The 26,972-nt window shown below is 44.9% G+C and overlaps 1 protein-coding gene across 2 annotated transcripts in view; it reads left to right on the top strand.

Annotated features, from left to right (window-relative positions):
* Nucleotides 1–26,972, top strand: part of SVOPL (SVOP like) — a 509,809-nt gene that overhangs the window by 394,352 nt on the left and 88,485 nt on the right. For both annotated transcript variants that reach the window (XM_078672922.1, XM_078672864.1), the window contains exon 12: nt 16,486–16,597. In XM_078672922.1, coding sequence (XP_078529048.1) covers nt 16,486–16,597 — 112 coding nt within the window. The remainder of the gene's footprint in view (nt 1–16,485; nt 16,598–26,972) is intronic.

The raw sequence follows: 26,972 nt of genomic DNA, 5'->3' as shown, positions 1-26,972 counted from the left end.
GGGAGAGGTCAGATCAGAGTCAACCAACTGCTGATGCAACAACTGGTTCTGACAATTATTAAGAATTTGTTCTCTCGTGATTAGATTATACAATCCTGTATAGTCACACACTTTACTGCCCAGTAACCAGCCTTCCAGAGCCTTAGTACCACAATCTACAAAGTCAGTCCTGTCCTGAGTCTGTGCCTTCTGGGTATCTCTGAACTGCAACCTATACTGTTCAGTGGTTAGGCCAAACCCATCTATTAGAGCGCTCTTCAGGACTTTGTAATCATCAGCAACCTCTTCTTTTACAGTGAGGAGCTTATCTCTACCTCTGTCTGCAAAGGAGAGCCAAAAGATTGCTTCCCACTGCTCCTGGGGTACCTTCTGTACTTTGCAGGCACTGTCCAGTGCAGTGATCCATTTGTGGATGTCATCCCCAGTCTGATAGGGAGTGACAATCTTGTTTAGGTTTCTATTGTCATAAGACCTATCCCTACCACTGGGGATATTGCTGCCACCAGGGGACTTTAGTCCCCTCTTTTCTCCCTCTCTTTCAAGAGCCAGGGTCTCGTTCTCAAGGGTGACTTCTTGCATCTTGATCCTAAGCCGGACTTCCTTCATTATAGCTTCATGTTCCCTCCTCTCAGGTGAACTTCTTCTCCTTTGAGATGAGGCAGGGGACCCTATTGATGAACTAGAATGGTCAGATTCCACTGAAGGTGATCTTTCCCTACTAGGTCCACCAGTAGGCCTACGTGGGGGGATAGAGGGAGGCCTTAGAAGGTCATCTCCATCTCCAGGTAACCCTGTGTCTGCCAGGTTGGGTACATTAACCACTTCCTGGTCTGCATCCTCATCATCCCCAGAGTCCTGGTGGGGAGCCCCACTAGGATCTTCTTCTGATGATGAATGGCCCCCCTCCCTACTACCGTGGGTATCTGGCTCTGATGCTTTGGCTAAGTCATCTGCCACTAAGATATCTATTAGGCGTTGGGTGGTGGGACTCTGTCTTGCTTTAATTTCCTGATGGCACAGAAACCCCTTAAATCCTGGAAAGTGAATGTGTCATACTTAGAAGGCAACACTGGGTTGTCTTCATGCAGAGGCACACTAGGCCCTGCCTTTAAAGCCATGACTAGTGAGGTGTGGTGTGTGCACCTACCTACACTACTTGGTTTCCTACTAGAACCTCTCTAGGAGTTGTAGTCAGGGTGTGCTAGACCCTTACCACCTACAACTTCTAAGTTCAGTAGAACGTATGTATTATAAGCTTGATTTATATGTACCTACTGGTACTTGATGTGATTTTTCAAATGATAATCTCAAGATTATTTGGTAAAACAATGCAAGCTCTTATCCCATCCGCAGCACACCAATGTGGGGAGTTGGCCTGGTATATGATGTCCACTATTCTAGTGGGCACCTTGCACCAGTCCAAACTACCCTTATTGATGGTAGGTTATAAAGTCAACCTTATAGAAAGCTATCCTAGTGGTAGCTGTGGAGAGCAGCCTTCAGGCTAAGACTTGGAGATGAGTTAAGCAAGTTGTTTTACCAATTATAATCTCTTGAATGATCAAATGAAAGCACACCACACAAGGTACTTATCAAATATATATGTATTTATTCTAATCACAACCCCTCTGCACTCTTTATGAGGTCAGAGGTAAAAGTACAATACAAGGAACTTAATTAGCATACGTAAGTTGCACAGTATACGTTATTCTCCAGGGGCCTTACAAACCATATACTAAAATTGAGGTATAAGAACCACGTGAGAGTTAGAAAGCAGGCCTAGGGCCTGTGTAATCGCTGGGGCTGCCTAGAACCACCAAAGGTTAGGATGTAGAAGGCCCACGGGAGACGCGTGCAGTGTCTAAACATAGCCGCGGGTTACCATTGACTTTCTATGGAGAACGAACAAGGTACAAAGTTACAGTTTAAGGGTACTTCTAGGTGAACTACGATGTGACCCTTTTAGACTAGGACACTTCGAGAGTCAAGACCCACGGGAGCACCGGAGTACTCGTGTTACCTCACCCAGGGAAGCCGGGTGCATAGGTGCCTTTTGGTGTCGGGGTTTCGTCATCTACTCCAATGGAGAGCTGGGAAGAAGTGCTGCAGGCGACCAGAGGAAAAGTGTCCGGGTGGATCCAAGGGTGGATCGGAGATGTGAAAAACCTGAAAGCAGAGGAGACAGAGTCTGGGTCACTAGCCAGTGACCAGGATGGCGATAGGAAGATGCCAGCCGATGTCGGGTGATTTCAGGTGAAAAGGTGAAGCTTGTCTCTTCAGCCACGAGGACCAGGAGGTGTCGACGACAACCAGGAGCTGGATTCGAGCAGTCCCACAAAGGATTTAGAGCCTTGAAAATGCAGACTGGCAAAGATGCTGTTGGTGCCTGTTTGAACAGGGTGGGCACTCCTTGACCACAAGGGAGATTTCTTCCGTCCTCCAGTCGATATGGAATGTCAAAGGTCCAAGATATATGTTGCAGAGTTTCGTCCATGGTAATCTTAAGTCCTAGGGACTGGGGTTCTATACTTATAGTAAGTTTAGGGGTTGGACTAACTCTAAGGTCCCTCCTATGGGTGGACCTGGGGAGGGGGTGGTTACACCCCTTCCCCTTTGTCCAGTTTCACACCAGAGCTGGGGCTGAGTTCCCCAGCAACCGGTTTGAACTGGGAAATGCATGGAGCTTCTTGTGTGCCCCAGGCAGTGTCTGGAAAGCATTCACTGAATGCAACCCTCCCTGCCCCAATACACTAAAGCCTTGCTGGGGAGGTGCTAGCACCTCACTGGATAGGAAACCTATTGTCTAGGCCTCCCCTGCTAGAGTTTCGTCCAGCAGCAGGAGGGCAGACTCTTGTCTGTGGCAGCAGCATCCATTTTGTGATGCTGGGGATCTGTTTAACTTTAACCGGGTTTAACAGTAACTACATGTCTTCTCCCCCTAGAAGGGTGGAATGCTACCCCCGACGCCAGAATTGGCGAGGGTAGTATTTCAAAGTGTTTGACACCTTACACGACATGTTTTGATAAAGCCAAACCAAAGTTAGCATTAACCACGAGGATTCTAATGCACTTAAAAGTATATGGTATGGCTATATCATAGAAAAGCTATAAGGAGATGGTTCCGAAAGCTGCAGAGGGGCTAGGCTCATGTTAGGGCACCCTCTCACACAAAACCAAGCACTCTGCCTCCAGGATTGTCAAGGCCTGTCATAGAAGTGACTTATAGGTTACTATGTGCCCATATATAAGGTAGATATAGATATACTATATCTAAGTAAGGGGTGAGTACAACACCTTACCCAGGCTGTAAGAACAAACCTGTGGTGTCAGTTTGGAAAGCTAACCAGGGGCGGCACAATACATGCTGCAGGCCCTGGTAGGCCTAGGGTGCACCTATGCCCTGGGTACCTAAGGTACCACATACAGGGGCTCACAAGTCTAGGCATTCCATATTTTAAAAAAAATGAAAACAAACTTTGGGGCATATTATCAAGGAACAGCGTTAAAATTATCGCCGCTTTAGCGACAGGAAACTGCCGCTAAAACGACGATAATGGGCTTGATAAAATGCCGTAGAGAATTCCAATAGTAGCACATGTTAACACCAGAACATGGGCTTCTATTGGAATACTCAAGGGCATATTATCAAGCCTATTATCGCCACTATAGCTGCAGTTTCCTGCTGCTAAAGCAGCGATTATTTTAACGCTGTTCCTTGATAATATGCCCCCTTGTTCCTTTTACAGAGCTAAGTGCATCCAGTTATGCTACAATGTAGGATTCCATCAATGAATTTGTCATTCAGTAGTCAGCATAGCAAGTGCTTACAGATTGTCCCCCAACTTTTAAATTGGTCCACCCTTTCCCACCCGTCGTGCCCCTACAGCTCTTGTCTCGGCACAGTAATTGTCTCGGCATCAGGCTTGAGTGTCTGTATACACCGTGTCTTTTTTAGAGTCTACAGGTAATATCATATTATCAATTCCAATTCAACTGTTTCAAAATCTGAGGTCCTTGTTCTGAGGGGATTCAAGTCATTCTTTATCTAGACCGACAAGAAAGGATGGGCCTGTCGGGTAATGTGCTGAATTGGTTTAGATCCTTCTTGCAGAATAGGACTCAACGTTTCCTGGTCAATCAAGCGACCTCTTCGCCTTGTCCTACTGCCGTCGGGGTCCCACAAGGTTCAACGTTAACCCCAGATCTATTCAACCTATATGTTGAACCTCTCACGGAGATCCTTCGGAGCTCACAGATACCCTATCACATGTACGCAGATGACACGCAAATATACATAAAGATCGCCTCCCGTGCTGACATTGACCTAATGAACAAGACACTAAAGAGAGCCCTACAATGGTTAACCACGAACCATCTGAAACTAAATGCCCATAAAACAGAATTCCTGCTAATTTCATCGACAAAGAACCGTCCCGAGGTAAAGGAACTGACGAAACTGGTGACAGCACTGAACTGCACCCCTACCCTAGTTAAGTCAGCTAAATCAGTTGGAATTACCTTGGATGAGAACCTTGACATGAAAGACCACATAAACTCAATGGCCAAAGGTGCCCGCTTCCATCTGAACTATCTAAGAAAACTGAAACCGTACATCTCAAAGACGGACTTAAAACTGGCTGTACAATCCCTAGTTATTTCAAGGATTGAATACGGTTGCACTACGTTAGCGGGTCTACCCAAAACATCCATAGCACCGCTAAAAGCCTGTCTCAATGCAGCGGCTAGACTGATCACGGGATCGAGGAAATTCGACCGCATAACTCCTCACCTGAAGACACTAAACTGGCTACCCTATGAAGCCAGAATTCAAATGAAGATTGCTTGTATCACCCACAGAGCAGTTCACTTCAACATGCCGAGATACCTTGCCAAGAAAATTAAGCTATCGGGAAGCAACAGACCAACGAGAAGCGCTAAAGAACTGCTACTGAGGCCAGCCTTTTTCCGTAAGAAAAAGACCTACAACCGAGCATTCTCAGGAGCCGCCCCCAGAGTCTGGAATTCATTACCTCCGAACATCAGGAAGATTAAAAACTTGATATTATTCAAACGCGAATTGAAGAACCACATGATGAGCAAATACCTCTCTTAAGAATGAGTACTGATTACCGTTGAGAATATCTTCATCAAAAAGAGACGGCCTTGACTGGACCTTCTTGAATATCAATTATCTGTTAACAGATTGATTTCATGTTTATACATTGGCCACACATGTCACTACTACCTAAAATCATGGGGATTCAAAACCCGTAACTTTCAGACAATACGATATACCCTCTACCTCACTTAGTTTTGGTGCCTAGGATCCCGGATATGTGGAAATACTTTTTATGACTTAACGCTATTTACACACGATATTTGCAATGTTATGCTATACAACCCTACTTCACTCACCTCCTCATACTAATGGGATAGGCTGAAGAACTCTTACTTATAATCCCCCCTACAGCCTATCGCCTTAAACCTTATACTCATGTTTATCTTATAATCCCCCTTATCCCACGATATTTGCACTGTTTTTGCTATACAACACTACCTCACTCACCTCCTTATACTAATTGGATAGGCTGATGAACTCCTACTTATAACCCCTTTACAGCTTATCGGCTTAGACCTTATATTCATGTATATCTGTGTTTTAATTGCCACCATAATGTATGTAACTTATCCTACTTGTGAAGCGCTCTGATACCCACGGGTCTTGTTCGCGCTATACAAAACTCTATAAATAAATAAATAAATAAATAGATCCATTATCTTGAAAGACCTCAGAATTGAGAATTCAGGGATAGATTGGTAGTCATTGGCTAATGACCATATTAAGAAAAGCTTCCCACAACCTGCTCCTCAGAACACAGCTGAGCTTGGAGAAGAACATGTGACAAAAGGCACGCTGGGCTAGGAACACCCCCCACACCCACGTACCATGCACGAAACCTCTGCATCAAACTGGACTCCTCACTCAAAATGAACCGCCAGATCTGCTCCGTCTCCTCATCATGCTTTCACTTGCTTCACCTGCTTTGTATGACCTTCAGATGCATTCCCACCAAATCCAGAAAGATGGCCACCCACGCACTCATCCGCAACAGACTCGACTATGGCAACGCATTCTATGCCAGTGTCACCCAGAAACTCCTCAGGAAACTACAGAACATTCAAAATGTCACAGTCAGACTGGTCCTAAATATCCCCCACTGCAGCCACATCACTGAACACCCTTGAGAACTCCGCTGGCTCCTAGTCAATAAAAGAGTCCCTTTCAAGCTCCTCATACACGCCTACAAAGCCCTCAGGGATGCAGGACCAGCATATCTGGACCACCGCCTCTCATTCCACGTACCCACCAGACACCTCCCACTGGCCCTGGCCACCATCCCATGGATCTGCAAGACCAGGACCGGAGGAAGATGTTTCTCCTACCTCGCTGCCATGACCTGGAACACTTTGCCTCTCTAACTCAGGCAAGCCCCATCGCTGACCCAATTCAGGAAGGATCTCAAGACCTGCCTCTTCGGCTGAGCCCCAGCGCCCAGACGGATCAGCAGCCCCCATCCCTCCCTCAGAGACGTGAGTCCCTCACAGGTGAGTAGTCGGGCTATACAAACCCTGATTAATTGATTAAAGGTATGTCTGCCTGAGAGGAAGCCTGAGGCATGACTTGATACCCACATGTGCTAAAGGGCTGTTAGAGTTTCTCAATGATCATATGAACTGATTTCCTTTAGCCTCAGGGACAGTAAAGGCAAAGAAAGGCATCTTGGAAGAAGAACCAGCTTACCAGTTTGCTCTGGAGCCTGCGGTGGAGCTGTTGGAGCAAGAGGGTGACTTAGTTTGTGACAAGTACTGAGACTTGATTTAGCTGTGCACAATTCACTTGGTGATCACACCACAATGTAAACCTTCAGTATTTTCAACTTAATACTTTTTTATTCTTATTTTGTAAATATTTTTGACTCAAAAGATCATTTCAAATGTACCTAACATTTTCTTCAATGACATTTGTACATCAAATCACTTTGTATACTTTATATACATATGTTTAGAACACAATAACACTTTTACAAAATCATGTTCTGTTCCCTGCTTATGCCCAATGCATTTTGGAACATAAACAGTTCCTTCCTCAGGAACAGATCTTCCACTGCATCATGTTTACTTCATAAGACTGCTATCCTGTTGCAAAGACTCGCTGTAAACAACGAGGACGCGGAAGTTGGTTTTAGGGAAACGAGAGCATGGTTTAAGCCCTTGCCTGCGCTGAACGTTCCGCGTTAGTGCGGAATGTTCTATTGCGCGAGTGGGGCCGCGACGTTCAACGGACGTGCGCAGCACTACCAAGGTAGTGCACGCGAAGTCCGCTGAATGTCGGCAGCAGCAATGGGGTTAAAATATACGCTAAAGGCGGTGAGCAAGAGATTCCGGCCATGAGTGTTTACAGCAAGTCTTTGTAACAGGATAGCAGGCTTATGAAGTAAACAAGATGCAGTGGAAGATCTGCTCCTTTGTTTTGGAATGTAACTGTTTTTGACGCTGGCTACATGTTTGGCACAGAATTCTCTGAGCGAAAGGACTGACATTCCTAGTTTAAATGGAGCCTTCCCCAAAATGAATAATCTAGGAATTCGCAATGAATTAATGCTGTTAGTATGCTTGCTGAAATGTACATGTCAAAATCGGAGACAGAACTTTCGGTAACTGTGTTGGTGTGACAGACACCAGGTATTGCAATTACCGAGCAAGGATGCTATAGATCATGAGGAACTTTTACTTTAATGTTCAAGATGGCTGCCACCATTGGCAAGTCTCATCAGAGTCCTGTGGCTCTATAGGACATGCAGTCCTCTTTGCCTTTGCTCTGGTGTTTAACATAGAGAGTCACTCTGAGATGTGAGGCTTCTATCCAGCCGGATGTATGACGTTACAACACATACTTTTACAACGCATACCTTTACAACACATATTTTACAACGCAACATCCATTACAACGCATTCCATTACAACGCATGCCAGTACAACGAATTTTTAAAAACTACCTTTACAACGCATTCCATTACAACGCATACTACCTTTACAATGCATACCATTACAACGCATAACATTACATTGCATGTATGGTAAGTATTGGAAAGTGGAGGGGTAAAAATTACTATTCTAACTCCAGGGGGGTGCAACAGTAGGGTAAGTGTTGGATAGAGTAGGGGTAAAAATTACTATTCTAACTCCAGGGGGTGCAACGGTAGGGTAAGTGTTGGAAAGTGTGAGGGTACTATGCTTTGTAATGTTATGCGTTGTAATGGTATGCGTTGTAATGACATGCGTTGTAGTGGTATGCGTTGTAGTGTCATGCGTTGTAATAGTTGCGTTGTAATGGTATGCGATGTAATGAATGTTGTGTTGTAAAAGTTTCGTTGTAATGGTAGTGCGTTGTAAAAGTTGTGTTGTAAAGGTTGTTTCCCATCCAGCCGGTATCCACATTCTGCACACCCTTCCCCCTCTTCAGCTCCAGATCTCTGTACTGGGGTGAATGTATGACATTGTTCTACGTTCTGTCCATCAATTGTTCTTTTGGCATTTATCACCCGAGTGGGACGGGTATGCCCAGACATGGGTCCCGTGCTCTCCATACCACTGGAGTCAAGCTATCCTGGCTGATGAGGGCTGACAACCCGAAACCGGTCCTAGGATGCTTGTTTCCAGTCCGGGGAGGATCTGGCCTGGCAGTTCGGACTGTACTGTTCCCATTGGGCGCAGGGTCAAGACTGATTTGCATATGGCTGTGTCCAAACAAGAATGGCATCATGAGCAAAAAAAAACGATGTATTTAGGCCCTGATCTCTGTACTGGGGTGAATGTATGACATTGTTCTGCGTTCTGTCCATCAATTGTTCTTTTTGCATTTATCACCCGAGTGGGACGGGTATGCCCAGACATGGGTCCCGTGCTCTCCATGCCACTGGAGTCAAGCTATCCTGGCTGATGAGGGCTGAACCCCCGAAACCGGTCCTAGGATGCTTGTTTCCAGGCCAGGGAGGACCTGGCCTGGCAGTTCAGGCTGGACTGTTCCCATTGGGTGCAGGGTCAAGACTGATTTGCATACTGGAGACACTACCATGGGTTGGATGGGGGATTGTGAGGGGTGGGATCCTGGGGATGGGATTGACCCACTACTGGAAAGAGGATAGCAATATCGACAATGAGAAATGTTATGAATATCACTCGGAGGAGGGTGGGAATTGTGTTCCTGATGCTATGTACTGCGATGCTATGTACTGAGACTCAACCTTGGGGCTCTGAGGTGGGGGGGGGGAGTAGAAGTGTATGTGCTGCGCTTTTCACGATTGTATTGTTGAGTTTGGAATACAAAAATGCAAATAAAAATGTTTAAAAAAAAAAAGCCTGATTTGCATATGGCTGTGTCCAAACAAGAATGCATTGTGAGCAAAAAAACGATGTATTTAGGCCCTGATCTCTGTAATGGGGTGAATGTATGACATTGTTCTGCATTCTGTCCATCAATTGTTCTTTTTGCATTTGGTACTTACGAAGAAACATGTCTCTACTTTTGTAACACAAACCCATCGTGTTTTGTGGTATTTACTTTGAAACACAAAATCAGGGTTTGCATTGGAAAGGTGGCCAAAGTATTGCAAAGTATTACTATGTACTACTTTGTGTCAAGGGCGAGTTTTATCGGTGGTACACAGGCGTTCCCATGCAACCATGCATTTACATTGCACGTGCTGCATCGCCAACTAGGCGTTGCAGCGCGCGCAATGTAAATAGTTTTATTGATGTATTTATTTACTTAACTTTTTAAGGAGTTTACTACCCCCCACCCTGCCCCTCCTCTGCCCTGCACCACTGCCACGCAGCACACCCTCGGCGAGCCTCAACTGCTTTCTTTAGAACAAAGCATATAATTCCATAGCTAAAATAGTGGAATTCATTGAATTCTTTGAAAGTTTAAATGAAAATTTGTTTGGGAGAAAATCATTTTCATGGCCAAACAATGAAAGATGATAATTTTGTGACTTGCCAAGAGGAATCTAAATCTGACAACAAACTTTAAATAAGAGAAGCAGATGGGATTTCTAAGAGTCTGGGAGAGATCATGGAGATGTTAAAATTGATCAAATGTCCACCAACCAGGTTTTACAAGTGTCTGAGGCTCTGTAGCTGGAAGCGATATTTCAAAACCACCACAAACTATCATTGTCCTAGGCCCTCAGAGGTGGGCAGTAACGGGATGGCCACCACAAATTGTTTGCGTCATGTTCACCTCCTCCGACAGTGATGCCGGTTTTTTGATGGAAGAGCAGCCGCTGGTCACCAATTGAGCAATACAACCTCCACTGAAAATGACATGAGGTCGGCCATGATATTTGGGTCACCACCCCGATGACGTGTCTGCAGGATTTTTTCATGCCCAAGTCCACCATGCAAACCATGGTGTTCACAGACAGGAAATGCAAAGGATCTCCACACAAGCCAAGAAACTCTGCACACATTTGGGACACTTTTTAATGAAGTCAGACACCACGCCGTGGAGTTTCAACATAAAGTTTAATAAAGAGCAGTGCTTGTGAAGTTGGGGTGCTTTACTAGGGTGTCCACCCCAGAAGCAGTCACTTATCATTTCTAGCTACCTAATCAATTTTCACTTCACTCTGTGTGCACACATGTAACTATGTGTTAATCACACTGGTGTATATCTGTTGTATGAATGCTGGCTAGGTCCTTGGTTCAGATTGTCTTGCTCTTACCAGTTCCCAAACTGGGGAACATCCTGACTGCTGAAGAGGAAGAAAGCAGCTTGTCATACCTAAAGATCTCCATCAATATCACTGTAAGCACTACAGCTTGAGGAAAGCTAGCAAAGTCCTTGCTTGTGTGGATGGTTCAATGTGGGAAGTTAATGACCCAACTGGGAAGGATATGTACACAGAGAAATTGAGAAAACAATTAGGGATGTGTTTGAATAACAACCTCAGAGAGCGTACTCATTTCAGACATTACATTATAATTAAGCAACAAGATGTTCCTGTAAGGCATCATAGGCAGAACATACCACTGTCATAGCGATCTTTTTGCAAATGACAACATTGAGCCTGTAGAATATTCTCCTTCGGCTGCTCGGTTGGTTGACTTCCCACAAGAATTCTGGGGGTTTGCATCTTTTTAATTAAATGCGTATGGTGCTCTCTGAATAGACTGTCATCCAATAGTGCTGCTACCGGACCTGGGTGGTGGGCAAGGAGCAGGAGGGAGGTGGCCAAAAAAGATATTTAAAAAACAACACTTACCTGTGACGGCCGGTCACCACCTCTTCTCCGTCCTCTTCTTCCTGTCTCCGGTCTGTAGAAAGATGCAGGAAGCAGCAGGAAACAACGACCCAGCCTCCTGATAGCCAATAGCAATGCTGCAATGCAGCGTTGTGATTGGTCTGAGCACTGTGGATTGGCACTCAGCCAGAGAATGGGGGTCTGGGCATGTTCTCCATACAGGCGGTAATGCAGAACATGCGAACTGCGCATGAATGTTTGGCTGGCCTGAGAGAGCCGGCTAAAAATTAATGTGCACTTAAGAGTGGGCAGACCACTCCTCCACTGCTCCGCTGTATTCAGATCATCCCTGACATGCCCTGAAAGCTGCTGCAGCAGAAGGAAACACAAAATAATATTAACGTGAGTTATTATAATGTTATGTTTCCTTTACTTCACTGCTGTGAAGCAGTGGGGTGACGCCTCTCTGTCTTAGCGGAGGAGCCACCACTACCGACATCTGCTCCAGAATTGTGTGAAATGTTTTCCACCTTGGACCAGGTTGAACTGGATGAAGAATCGAAACACTGAACAACTTTCGTGAATCCATGTTCCAGTAAAGAGGCATGTTGTGGCAGTGCTATTTTGTAAGGGAGATCGCATAGTCTCTTTTTTCCCCTTTCATTTACCGATCCGAGTTGGCTTGGTAACTAAAAAGTAACAAGCATTTGCAATGCACTAGGTCTCGCATTTATGCGAGTTTGAGCCATTGGCATTGTAAATGACAATGTCTCTTATTTATGTTTTGGTTTTTAAAACCTACATAAAAGGCATTTTCATTTACAATGCTAATAGCTTAAACTCTCACTCTAAATGACTGCTACCTTTGTTGATAATCACTAGCAAGATGGCTCACTTACTTAAGTGTGGAACATGCAACTGGGCTTTCATCAATACAACATCAATAAATTGGTTAATTATGATTCCTTTTATGGATAATGCTCTGTCCTGCCAAAATATTGAGCATTAAATAATAAAATGAGCTATAATTTGTTAAACTTAAGAACAATTTTTGCTGTTCTTAACACAAACGTCTAGACTTATAATACCGGTGTACTTGGAATAGCTATGTTTGGCATATGAAGTCTGGATCTGAACAATTTCTGCAGCTTGAGGGGCAGTCAAGGTGCCAGCATTTATGAAGGTCAATTTTAGATGGCCAGTACCCATGTGTTCTATTCCTACAGGCATAGAGCCAATATGCTGCTGCAGGAGGTGAGGATATTTACATAACAGCAGAGCGGACAAAACAACTAAGGTGAGTAATGCAAAACTGAAGGCTGGTTATACAGATACACAACCAAGGACTTTCCACAACCACAGACTAGATGACACCACAAGAAATCTTACAAGAAAAAGGTAGAGATGGCCTATGATGGAACAACACGGTTAGAATCAAACTCTGATTACAATTCAACTGCCTCTGTAGTGCCCACAAAGCCATTTAAACAGATAAACCAAGATACCGTGGCAGCGAGCCATTCCTTCCTCGTGCATATCCAACCCATCTCTTCAGACTCTATAGAAACAGAACCTCACCCATACAGGAGCCTATTTGTACAGAATTGCGATACAATTGACTATGATACATCATTCAACTCAATGGAACCAAAACCAACCAACCATGCTTTAGTAAACGAGTCACTACAACTCTTCTGCCATCAATTTCCGAAACGGATTGACTCAGTAGCCATAAGGTTACAGAACCCCTCGATGGCTACTCATTTTCAACATCTGGACAGGTGTGCCACTTCATTCAACACGTTCACTTCCACGTACCACCTCATTCACAGGTGCACTCGCAGTCATGCAAGAACACCATTTTGTATCCAAACTACAAGGACATACTCAAAACAGAAGCCACACCACCATCTGCGGCAAGTACCTTGCAGAGAAGATGGAGAGAAGCTGTCACACAGGGGGTCACATAAGGACAGCGCTGCTGTGGTATCGGCTGATGGAAGTGTGCTGTGCCTACAGTACTCCATTCAATCAAAAACGAGGAGCTTATCGACAAAAAGTGCCAATGAGCCAACGCAATACCTGTGCAGCCCGCTGACCAACATGTAAGACTGGGGTTCCTGCTCAATTTCGTCTGTTTAAGAGTCCTTTTCAGCATCCCTTCTTTTCACGAGGCATACTTACATTCATTCATACACACACAAGTACCACCAGTGACACAAGAAACCCCTGTTGCAGGACCTAATGCCTTCAGCCTGATCGTGTTATTAAACACATAGGCAATGAAAGTCGAGATGTTGCCCACACAAATACAGTAAGGCACTCGCCCGCTTCCTCCATCTTAATTAAATATAAAGCGCAGCTGCCGGAAAGCATCCGGCCGTACTGACAAAGCAATTTTGAGATCGAAGAAGCGGGCGAGTGCCTTACTTTAAACACAGGGCTTCCGCTTCAACAAAAATGCAGGCATGGTCGACGTTTTGTAGTTTTAATTAGAGGTCTTTATGTAGCATAAACCCGTCGTTCAAGCATTGCACAGAGGAGCTTGGGGTCATATTACGTCATATAATGTTGGTTAAAGTATAGAACAACATTTACAAAACCACAGCTCAACAGAGGGCTATGTTAGAGAGTGCAACATTTACTTGGTAAAAGGGGACTCTTAAAAAGCATTGAGCAAAGGAAACAAAATTCAATCGCTGGCTAGTGGTCATGAAAGAAAGGAAAAATCTGCAATGCCCAGTGGACGGGACGAGGTCACGTAGAAAGCACTGGGGGAGGTGGGGTGGGCGGTGGAAGTGTTGTTGATGCCTTTAAACATTCAAGAGTCTTAAGCATCAGAAGGAAAATTAAAATAAACCTTCTAAATTCGTGATAATGCGAGGCAGGAAACAATCAAAGCACATGCCGTGCTACATTTAAATCACAGCACCAGGGAGGAAACAATAACCAGCACCGCCTTTCCCCTACCTCCTCCACCGCCGAGGAACGCGCAGGAGTGACTGCAAAAATGCAAAAAAAAATAAATAGCCGGAAACGCGAAAATAAATCCCGCCCCTCCCGGACTGGTGACATGACTCATGATTGCCATGGCGATATTTTAGAAAATATGCTTGCGACACCGTAAGTCTCGTCACCCAGTCCTCGAGAGGCGGGATCACAGCCAGACAAATCATCCGAACACGGGCTTTGTCCAGTGGCAGGCCTCCGTTTTGTGAGGCCGGCCAATGGAAGAAGGGGCGTGGTTTCATGCCCCTTCTTGCTAACAAGGGGCCCGATTCACAGAATGAACTTAGACTCAATCATAAACTTACTACTATTTTGGTATTCACAGAATGCACTTACTACTTTTGGCATTCACAAAATGAGCTTACTACTTTTGGTATTCACAGAATTTAGGATTTTGTCTTAAGTTTGTCTTAAGACAAACTTAAGACAGCCTTAAGACAGACGTAAGACAAAATCCTAACTTCTGTGAATACCAAAAGTAGTAAGTTAATTCTGTGAATGCCAAAAGTAGTAAGTGCATTCTGTGAATACCAAAATAGTAGTAAGTTTAGGATTGAGTCTTAAGTTCATTCTGTGAATCGGGCCCAAGAACTCTGGCCTGCGACAGCGCATGCGCTGCAACGCAGGCTTCGACCTAAAAAAGAAAAAGCAGTACTGACTTTTTTTTTTCAAAAGAGAGCAAAGGAAGCACTGTGGAGGGAGCAGGTGGGGAAAGCAACAGAAACAACATAATCGGCACATGGGGAAGTACACAACACTGGTGAGAGAGAGCAACGTAGAGCGCTGAGGGAGAGAAGCACTCGGGAGAGACTGAGAAATATGGAACTGTGGAGGAGAAGCACACAAGTGACAAAGCATAGTGGGGGGGAGTACACAAGCGCGAGCGCAAAACGAAGGTGGTAGGGGAGAAACACATGAGCAAAAGAGAACCATGGAGCACGGCAGAGGGAGAAAAAGATGTATATTAGGCAGTACTTAACCAAAAAGAAAAACGTAGTACCTGAAAGGTAAGCAGTGGAAGGACACAAGTAATGAGGTTTTTTCCAAGGAAGGGACAAAGAAGAAGAGGCAGGAAATCCCACACAAGCTGACGGATAAAAAGCAAGCAAGTGAGAGTGACAGTAAGCCAACTAATGTTAAGCAGAATCTAAGCTCACTGTAAGCTAACAATACGTCTTTTTGAAAAGAGATAGCTTGTACTGTCTGATAGGCAAAACCTAAAAAGTGATGCTAGGGAAAACGTGAACAGTTGCAATTATGTGCAGTTGTTAGTGCATGTACATAAAATGCAGAAAATATCATAAAGTGCACATATAATATAATCCATTGTGAGCGCCCTTGTGTGCACAGACATTTTATCTCAGGTAAAAATCATAGTTTGACTTTGGTGGTCAGTGTCAAACTGGTGTAACACCACTCAGCGTGTCAAGGGCATTTCCTTTCAGTCCTAATGTTAAAGTACACTACTGAGGCTAGTTCTGGTAAAGTGTGTCAGTCAATATCATTAGATTGAATTCAGAAAAAGCAACAATAAGCCCCTCCCCTTTTTTAAAATCGTTAGAAGCTTATACAAATTCTAAATTGGTCACAGTGGGTCCCAGGGTGTAGTGAGAAAAGCAGGCCTCTTCTGAGCTTTCCCCTGTCTAAAAAAACATGATATTTATTTATTGTTAAAAAATTCTGCATAAATTACATATGTCAGAAAGGAGAAAATAAATCAATAACAGGTTGATTGCGTTCTTCCAATAAAACATGCATTCCATACATTCCACATTCATCCACTAATCTACCTTATCTCGCAAGTATGATCTGACAAGCCCAAATATTTGTACATCTAGTGAACTTGTGCATATTCATGTTCTCTAAAAGGTGTTTGCCAGGAGCAGTAATATAGATAACTCTTTTAGGTGGGGATAATGCCTTGCCGTTATGATGCCGAGAGCCCAAGAAGGCAAAGCACTAGCCCTTTCCTGCTTGCCACATCTGTCCTTTTGAGTGTTATAGAAAAAGTGAAGTCCTGTTTAACAGGGTGTATGATGACGCTTCTGCAATTATCAACAACACAACTGAGCGAGAAATGTTTTAATTGGTGAAATACCGCCCTGGTTTCTACAAGTAAATGTGAAGCCGCGACCCAGCTCACCTTTTCTCTGTTGTATTTCTTTTTCAGTTAATCCTCTAAATATCCTGGCCATAAATGTTCTAGGGCGCAGAATGGCCATGGGCATTTCCCTCGCAGGCACTGGAATCTTCTTCTTGCTGCTGAATATCTGCACGTCACGGTAAGAGGCCGGATGCTGTGTTGTGCTGCTGGAGATAGCCAGGCTTTTGTTGTACCTTAATCTCAGTGTTGCAAGTCCCTGCTGCCCAGCCAGTGTGTGAGGTCATCTAGAATGTAGAGTGTTTGTGGCATTGGAGTGTCAGTTGCAGATATGGGCTAAGCAGTGGGGCTTAGCTATCTACTTATCTACTTGCAACTAAGATCTAATAAACCTTCTTATAATCAATACTACCACCTCTGGACCTTCAAGTACAACAACATTGCTTCCAGTAATAGTGGTAGTTTAATCTTAAGGGTAGGGCGGAAGCATGGACTTTAATCAAAGGCCACCAGAGATCAGAGTTGCCTTCCCCCGGTCCCTTATGATTTCCTTAGCGAAACATTAGGTTTCAAATGACCCCAACACCCGAGTCTGTGGTAGAAGAGATGCAGGACATTTGACACCACCATCCTTCAACATGGCGGGCCCGTTAAACAAGTGATTGCCGGACTCTGTGTTCCAAAAGAAGCTCGAAACGGTATAATCAACATTCAGGCTCCTATGGCTGCCCTTTGTCTTCTTTTCTGAAAATTTAAATTTTCTTTTAATTTTGCATTTACTTTAAAATTGTTTTAACCTTTTTTTGTGAGTTTAACAGGTTCAAACTCCATGTAATGTCCAGGAGCGTTAATGACCATGTGATATTCACATTGCCACCACATTTTCGTAAACTGCTGCCTGCGGAAATTGGGTTACATAGTAGCACTGGGCATGTCTCTGAATGGAAAATTCTACTCTGCTTTTATTTCCAGAGTTGTTGTGGTGTCCAAATGTATGTGGAAGCGCTGGTTCTGGAATATTTCCTCATTTGCTGTGGGCTCTGAATGTACGTGAAAGCACTGGTTCTGGATTATTTCCTCATTTGTTGTGGTCTCTAAATGTACGTGAAAGCACTGGTTCTGGAATATTTCCTCATTTACTGTGGTTTCTAAATGTATGTGAAAGCACTGGTTCTGGATTATTTCCTCATTTGTTGTGGTCTCTAAATGTATGTGGAAGCGCTGGTTCTGGATTATTTCCTCATTTGTTGTAGTCTCTGAATATACGTGAAAGCACTGGTTCTGATATATATACTCTTTTGCTGTGGGCTCTGAATGTACGTGAAAGCACTGCTTCTGGATTATTTCCTCATTTACTGTGGTGTCCGACTATACGTGAAAGCACTGACTCTGGTATTTTCCTCATTTGTTGTGGTCTCTGAATATATGTGAAAGCACTGGTTCTGGATTATTTGCTCATTTGTTGTGATTTCTAAGTGTACGTGAAACCACTGGCCGTGCGTTGCATGATCTAAAAAAGTCCATGTGCCTTTAATGCTCCTTTGGTTGTCATTTCAGTCTGTTTCTGCCGTATGGCCACGTTCTCTACAGTGAGTTTGTGAGCGTGCATGTGGCGAGAAATGCGACTGCAGCCAGTACACTGCTTAGGAGATCAAACAGTACGCCAACTATTTGGAGGCCCTGGAGGTAGCCTACCACTACTTCCGAAAGGGAAAAGGAGGGAAGGGTTGGCAAGGTTACTTATTTCAGAATGATAGAAGGAGGCAACTGTAGTCTGAGTGCCCACCGCTTCATCGCCCATTATGTGTTGTGAATAGAAGTTCTAGCATTTCAGTGTCAAGAGTTTATCTTATAGGAGCCAGAAGCAGGCCCACAGGCGAACCTTGCTGGGCCTTTGCCATGTGAAGCCCACCATGGGCAACGGGACAGTGATCATCCCATGGTTGGACGACTTCTTCACCACACCTGAGGGCACCAAAGGGCTCTGATTAACCTACCAGTGGGCAGATTACCCAAGATTCTCCATGACAACAGCTCGCGGATGTAGTACAGAGGATATAGAGAACCTGCAGATTTGTTTCCGCAGTCAGAGAGTCACCATAGTGCCTACCAATACCTTCAGTAAGTTCAGGGTGGTATCTTAGTGCATCACAGGAGAGGGGGGACATAACCTGTGAAAAAACGTGCCTACACCGCATAAAGTCTTTGTATACGTATATTCTTTACTAGAAATTAACAAGTGTCTGGGAGAGGGGGCGTGGCCAGGCTGAGCACCAAGATGGTTCCATAGCTTAGCAGTGACCACCGCAAAATCTCTGCCTCCTCTTCTAGAGCGATGGAAACGGGGAGGGAGTAAGAGACGGAGGTGGTTGGATCTAAGGGAACGAACTGATTGGACCTGCTTCAGTCTGTCTCTGAGATAGCCTGGTCCATTCCCATTGAGTGCTCTGAAGGCCAGGACCAGGGCTTTGAACTGGATGCGATGAGATATCTGAAGCCAATGCAAGTTCTCTAAGTACGGGGAGATGGAGTGACGATAGGGGACGTGACAGATCAGTCTTGCCGCCGCGTTCTGGACAATCTGTAGTCGGTGACGTAGATATGCGGGAGCCCCTACGTAAAGACTATTGGAGTAGTCCAGATGTGAAGTGATAAGGGCGTGCACGACAGTCCTCATCGAGTCCCTAGATAGATAGGGGGAATTTTTTTTAATCATTTTTAATTTGCCAAAACAGGCAGATGTAACCTTTTGGATTTGCATTTTGCATGATAGTTCATTGTCAATATGAAACCCAAGGTTCCGGGCCGAGTTGGGGGGTGGGTTCAACTCAGGCGGCCACCATGTGGAAGACAGAAGAGGGGTTTTCAGATTAAAAATTAGCACCTCAGTTTTATCGGTGTTCAATTTTAACGTGTTAGATGTCATCCATTGAACAATGCTAGTGAGGCAAGATTTAAAATTATCCAGTCCTTTGTCAGAGTGGTCTCTAAAAGAAAAGATCAGCTGAGTATCATCAGCGTAAGAGACCACTCTGACACCACCGGCCTCAATAACCCTTGCCAACGGTGACATGTAAACATTAAAAAAGAGAGGGCTGAGGGCCGACCCCTGAGGGACTCCACAGCCAAGGGGCATCTCATCTTTCGACAAGTAGGGGCGACACCATACCTGTTGCGTTCTACCAGACAGGAATGATTTTATCCAAGCCAGTGGTGTGCCCTGTATTCCTAGGTCACGTAGCCTTTCCAGTAGTATGGAGTGGGACACGGTGTCGAAGGCCGCGGACAGATCGAGGAGCACCAGCATGGCCACCTCATCTCTGTCCACGCTCTCTCTTATGGTCTCTGATACCTCCAGAAGGGCCGTCTCTGTGCTATATCCGGATCTAAATCCTGATTGAGTGTCATGCAAGAGGGTGTTAGATTCCAGGTAGTCAGCCAATTGCTACTGTACTATTTTTCCAAAATTTTGGCAGGTTTGGGAGGAGTGAGATGGGTCGGTAGTTGCTAAGTACCGACGGGTCAGCATCCACTTTCTTCAATATGGGGATTAGCATTGCCTGTTTCCATTCCGCCGAGAATTGGCCAGAGGAGAGGGAGGTATTCCAGATAGAGATTAGGGGGGTGGTGATAAGTGGCCCCAGCTGCGTGAATACTTGAGCTGGGACGGGGTCTAGGGGAGAGCCAGATTTAAATTTTTGCATTCTATGTGGGACAGAATCCCTTACGATGGATTTGAATGCTTCAAATGTGGAAGTACAGGCCGGTAGAGGGGGTTGGACTGATATCACCTCACCATGCCCCTTTGACAGTGAGAAAGAGGAGAAAATATCCACAATCTTGTGATGAAAGAAGTGCGATAGGCCATCACAGAGTTCTTGACTTGGTAAGGAGAGACGGGTCAGGGCTGATGGTTTTGTGAAGTCTTTCACAATTTGAAAAAGGGTTTTGGCCGAATTGTCGGCAGAGTTAATCTTGTTGGCGAAGTATTCTTTCATAGTGGCTTGTTTTAATTTGTGAAACCTTTTTAACGCGGCTCTATAAATATTTTTTTCAAGAGGATCATAAGTGCGCCGCCAATGGCGCTCAAGTTTTTTACATTTGCTTCTTTCCGTATGTAGCTCCGGGGAGAACCAAGGGGCGGAGGGCTTCAATCTGGCAGAGGAGAGGGGGAGTAAGGGGGCGATCGCATCAATCGCTGTAGTAAGAGTGGAGTTAAGTTTTTTCACATCAGCGTCTAAATCCTTAGACAGAAGCCACTCAATATTTGACAGTACTGGTTCGAGAGCGTCGCACGTGACTTTGTGCCATTTTCTACCCAAATTTGGTCTTACACTATTCGTGATTAGTGGGGGGGGGATAGCCAGGGTGAAAGGAATGAGCAAGTGATCGGACCAGGCCAAGGGACAAGGTGCCAGAGTAGAAAGGGCTGACAGGTTCGTAAAGATCAGATCTAGGGTGTGGCCTGCCATGTGGGTGGGGCTATGAACTCTGAGGTCCAAGTTTATTCCAGCTAGCGAATCTACCAGGGACCTCGCTTTTGGACAGGAAGCGTCATACCCATGTAGGTTGAAGTCACCTAAGATGGTAAAATGTGGGTGTTTTAGGGATAGGTCAGCAAGGGTGGCCAATAACTCAGTGAGATGAGAGGGCTGTGTGCCAGGGGGGTTGTAGATTAGGACACCCACCAGGATCAGGTGAGTGGGGTCCGTGATACTGAAATACATTGCCTCGATAGGGCCTGAGTTAGGCAGTTTCCTGGAGGTTATTTTCCATTGGGGCCGAGAAATAACGGCGATCCCCCTCCCACTTTAGTCCCTGGCCAATTAATCCCTACTAAGTGGTAATCTGGGGGGATTGCTAGCGATATATCTGGGTTAGAAGACTCTTTGACCCACGTTTCGGTGAGAAACATCAGGTCCCATGAGTGGGTGGTAAGAGATAGCCAGATATCGCCTGCATGTCGCGGGAGGGAACGACAGTTGAGGAGGTAAGCCTTGACCTCACTGGGCAGCTCACGGTCTGGTGTTCTATAGCATTTTTTACTGGGGCAAATAGTAAGTGCTTCTAGAGGGAAGCCGCAGTCTTTGCACACAAAGTGATCGGCGAGTAGCTGAGAGGGGTTGCAATGCTTTACCTGGTGTGGTAGCGCATTCATCTAAATGGCAAAGCCCATGTTTTCAATTCACCCACTGAGGTGACCAACTTCTAGAGACAGCATCGACCTGGCTCCATTTCCCCTAGTAGCGGAGGAGGAGCTGTCTTCCCACAGACCTGTGAACCCTAAACAACGCTGTAACCATCTTTGTACTGTTATTTTTTACTATTCCTCTCCCTTCCTATTGCTGAATTGGTTACCTTTTTTCATGTTAATTGATCGCTGATTGTTATTCTGTCCTCATGGGGCCATGCACCATATGTCTTTCTTTTTATTATCTTGATACATTTGGCTATATATGTTTTCATCAAACTCATGAGTATCTTCCAGCGGTCTCCTTTGAGTGTTGCTCCCCCCAAGGAGATGTACGACTGTTTGATGGGAAAATGTTGGATACCTTTTGGGTTGTTGTCCGATGATTGTAAGGGGTAGTGGATGATTATGCGTTTCATGTTTGATGATTATTCTTCACAGGGCATTGATTATGCTACAGGCCACCTTATTGCCCTTCTGTACATTGTTATACATTAATACATGTATCCATGGTTTCGATGACATTGCCAGCTCAGAGTCCTGGGGCAGTAGGGTTGAAATGTATGTCATGGAATGTGAGAGAACTGTTCAACCCTCCAAAGGGACGACAGGTGCTATCCTACTTTGCCCGGCACACTGTCCAAGTGGCATTTTTACAAGAGACTTACTATGTCTCGAACTCCACTAATCGGTTTGCATTCACTTGGGGTGGCAACCGTTTCTTCTGAAACTATAGTACTTATTCAAAAGGGGTGTGCATCCTGGTCCACAAAGCAGTGACATTCCAAGTATATAAAGTAGTTGCAGAACCCAAAGGCCGATACCTACTAGTGGCCGGCACTCTGGGGACGGAGACCCTACTCCTTGTAAACATTTATGTCCCCAAAGTAGACACAACAGAATCTTTCCCAAGTAAATCTAGACACATTTCCCAACTTGCCATTGACACTATTTTAATGGGTGGGGACTTCAACCTTAAATTGAATCCAACTATGGACACAACGGGCTCTGGACTAATCACCAAAGCCTACTCTGTGCAGGCGCTCACTGCCCTTTTACAATCCTTTTTCCTTGGGGATGTATGGCACACCCACCATTCCCTGGGTAAAAGATTCTCTTTCTATCCAGCCCCACACAGGAACTGGTCACTTACAGATCATTGGTATCTTTCTCCTAACCATTCACTGACTGTCCTCTCTATTGAGCATCTTCCCCGCAGTCTTTCAGAATATTCGCTGGTGCTAATGACTCTTTCCATTCCCAATGCCACATGAGCACGTGCACCCTGGTGTTTCTGGGCAGAAGCTTTGCACGACAGCGTGTCCAGAAGCAAGATCAGGGAAGCCATAGGGTAATACTTTCAGCTAAACACTGGCTCGTTGTCCAGTTATGCCACACTTTGGGAGGCAATTAAAGTTTGTATCCGGGGAATTTGTATAGCTAAACATTTTGGGGTGCTGCGTTCCATCCGCCAGGACCTTTGGACTACTGCAAAAGCATTGAAAGATCTTGACACGCAGACCTCGATAGATGACCCCGCCTCCATTTCACTGCAGGGCAAAACATTCCAAGACCTGGCTGCTTGCGAGGCCAATTATCTTGGCAAATATGCACGGGCGCAGAGAGAAGGTGAGGGTGAGAGACCGGGCCAAACATTAGCCAGATTATTACGTCCCCACTATCAATTTTCTTTCATTAAACAGATTCAACTAGAAGATGGTACATCGATTCCAAGTAGCGCTGACATTACACCACTTTTTGCTCCTGCTACTCTTGTTTATATGCCACCCGCTATCTCCACGCTGATGACATCCATACTGATTATTTGTCCGAAGTAGCCATGGTCTGATTTGAAAGCCGCAATGCTGCAATTTTTAGCCTCACCCATTACAGTGGATGAGGTCTCTCACGCAATAGATAAACTCAGCGGGACCCGTACCAACCGGCTATCCGGCAAATTTTATAAAACATATAAACCATTGCTAATCCCTCATCTGTTAGAGGTTTATACAGAATCTCTACAGAATGGATCGCTCCCCCTTACGATGCGAGAGGCTGTCATCTCTCTGCTCCTTAAGCTGGGCAAACCCCCTTACAGCTGTGCCTCTTGCAGACTCCCCTCTTTGCTAAAGCAGGACTATAACATCTTAGCTAAGATCCTTGTGACTCGTATCTCTCTCTCTCTTGCTGGACAAAATAATATCTCTGTTCCAAACTGGGTTCATCCCAAATCGCTCCACATCTGTAAATCTTCGCCCGGTCTTTGCAATTATTAATCAAATTACTCCTGAACTTCGGCTGCATCGATTTTGCTCAATGCTGAAAAGCATTTGATTCCCAGGAATGGTCCTTCCTATATGCCACATTAGGCAAATTGGGAATCCCCAAAAATGTGTCTCTGATCTTATTTACCTCCTATATACGAATCCAGTGGCTCGGCTCCATGTAAATGGCGGACTCACTGATCAGTTCACACTATCACAGGCAACCAGACAGGGTTGTCCTTTGTCATCATTACTGTTTATCATTGCTATGGACCCCCTTGTAACTCCTCTGTAGTAACGTCATTTACAACATGGGCTCAGATTTTACAGAGGCCCCCTATTGGCTTCACTATACGCAGATGACATCCTGCTATTTGTCAAGGACCCCGAAATTAATCTCCCTCCCCTCCTCCGAGAAATTGTACGGTGGGGGGTGTTTCCAGGCTGGTCATAAATTGGGCCACGGCCCCTTTTACTCTCGATTTCCACTTGCGCTGGTGGGACGACCGCCCCAGATACCTGGGTATTATTTTGCACCACAATGCAGCAGAGGTTATTCGACTCAATTATGGACCTGCAATTGTTTGATTATTGACTCAAATTGACCAGTGGATCACTCTCTCCCTGTCAATTGCCGGAAGAATTGCCATCATTAAAATGGTGGTACTTCCCCGCTTTTTATTTATTTTTCTCAACATTCCTATTCCACTTACCTCGAATTTCTGGGACATGCTTATTAGACTAGTCCGGGCTGGTGAGCAGCCGCGCATCAGTTGGCAGACATTGACAATGCCTTATCAGCATGGAGGATTTAGCGGCAATTTGCGTACTATTAGATGCAAGACTGCAATATCTAAAACCGGAGTGGTCTCAGACTCATCCTCATTTCCTCTCAGCTATTTTACCTTAAGGACTACCTAGATCGCCCACTGAATTACAAACTCTTCAGACGACATACTGGGTTTGGACTAAGCTACATTGTTATCTGCATGCTGACCTCCTTTACTTCCCACACATACTGCTTTTGGACAACCCATGGCTGTCCCCGACCATGGAAACATTAACTAAAAGGACCCTAACCCGATGCAGGTTGCACAGTTTGGGTGACCTCTTCGGTAATGCCCAACTGCGATCCTTTACGGATCTTGCAGAGTACCATGATGTGTCCCAGATGGACAAGTTTGTCCTTCACAGGACACCCGCCTCTATGACTGCCGCACTTCGAGCGTCTGCAGCGGAAACGGCGGATTTCCCCTTGCTCTCACTTGTCATTATATCTGCTAGAAGCGCTCACTTGGTTTCCTGACTCTATCATTTAGCCCTTACATTCCGGCCGCCAGAGGTAAGCATGGGAAAGGCATTTTCGACAGCCCTTGCCAGATAAGACATGGGCCTATTGCTGTGAGCAAATCAGGCTAATCTCTTGCAGCCAGCGCCACAAGCTCTTACATCTTAAATATATACATAGAGCGTACATTACACCTAAATTACTGGCAAAGACGAACCCCACTAACTCTCATGGTTGCCCTAGATGTGTGGCGGAATTTGCAGACCTCTCTCGTTTAGTATTTCGCCATCTCGCCTTGATGATTGACTCTGAGTTGACCGCTTCCCCATTAGTGTCTTTGTTAGGCTATATTAAACCACTGGATGATGCAGTTCGTCGAATCTCTGCTATCGCTTTGCTCCATGCCAAAAGTCACCATTCTAAACACTGGGGCAGCCCTGCAACCCCAACAGTAAGGGCCTGGATGGGAGATTTAATATATTGTGACACTGCTACTGACATTTATACTGCACTGCACTGCAACCACCCACCTCCAGGCATAAAAACACCAGGCAGCCACTTCGCTCTTACTTTCTCCTGCACCCCGAAGAGACAAAATGAATATATGTTTGTTCGTTTTAAGTGTAAGGTTTATACTGCACGATGTAACGATCTTGCTTGGACATGCATACTTCCCTTGAGCCATTCCTCTTGATATATCCTCACCTCTTGACTGTAATCGAACAGCCACTATACTGACCATGCTCAGATTTGTGCTCAAAATAATGCAACTACTGTTGCTCTAATATTTCATTCTGGATTTCCCTGTGTGATTTTTTTCTTTGTTTTCCCTCTTTCTCTTTTGTTAATTATGAACTATTATCTCTTGAAAAAGGCAGTAAATAAAAGAAAATAGGAGTATCGTCCCAACAACTGCTAGCGTGGAAATATTTTATGAACCATCTTACAATACTATGTGATATTAGAACATAGTCAATATTCCATATAGTCAAGGCTCGGCTCCTGATCTCCAAATGCACAGTAGCACACATTGCATTTTCTTAATATATTTAACAAAATAGGTACCTATCCGCAAATGAGGTAAATTTCAAAGCAGTTTATAGCAATAGAACAGTATGTAACTAGCAGAGCCACATGGCACAGGGCACAGGGCAACTGTCAGGAACTTGACACAATTCAAGAACACATTGTAGAATATCAATGAACAAAACCCAACACATCTTCACCTCTTAAAACAATATACCCAAACAAGACATATCCTAAGCAAAACGCCAACTACATATACACAACAAGGAAACCAGACAAAAGATCATCATGCTAACACATATCCCAATGAGGTCAGAAACAGAAATCATCAATGATAACGCACAAAATAATCAAGATGATAAGGAGGAGCTTGACTCCTTTGAGATCTGATGCATGCAAGATTTGTTAGGCAAGGTTGTGCTTGCACCTCAGGCTTCGTGGGATTCGCAACCCCAGACACACCATACAATAGTGCAGACACATTGGAACCACAGTCAACTTTTCTTTGTTTTACAATTTGCGGTCATCCAGTTTCACCACATAGTGTTTAATTTTCACAACTCTTTTCACAGATGTAAACTCGCCACTACCCCTGGACCTTACCCTTGCTATCCTCACCTAATGAGTTCCCTGAAATTTACACCAACCATCACCCAGGCAAGCGAGAATACGTCAACTGGGCCAGATAAGATTTATCAGCAACCCCTTGCAACTTCCCTTGCGGTATAACACTATTTCCGACCCACAGCCTATTCAGCTAGAAACAGGGAACTCTAACCCACAATAG

The sequence above is a fragment of the Lissotriton helveticus genome, chromosome 1_1, assembly GCF_964261635.1.
Source record: "Lissotriton helveticus chromosome 1_1, aLisHel1.1, whole genome shotgun sequence".
Taxonomy (NCBI): domain Eukaryota; kingdom Metazoa; phylum Chordata; class Amphibia; order Caudata; family Salamandridae; genus Lissotriton; species Lissotriton helveticus.
This window is presented reverse-complemented; position numbering and strand designations above follow the sequence as displayed.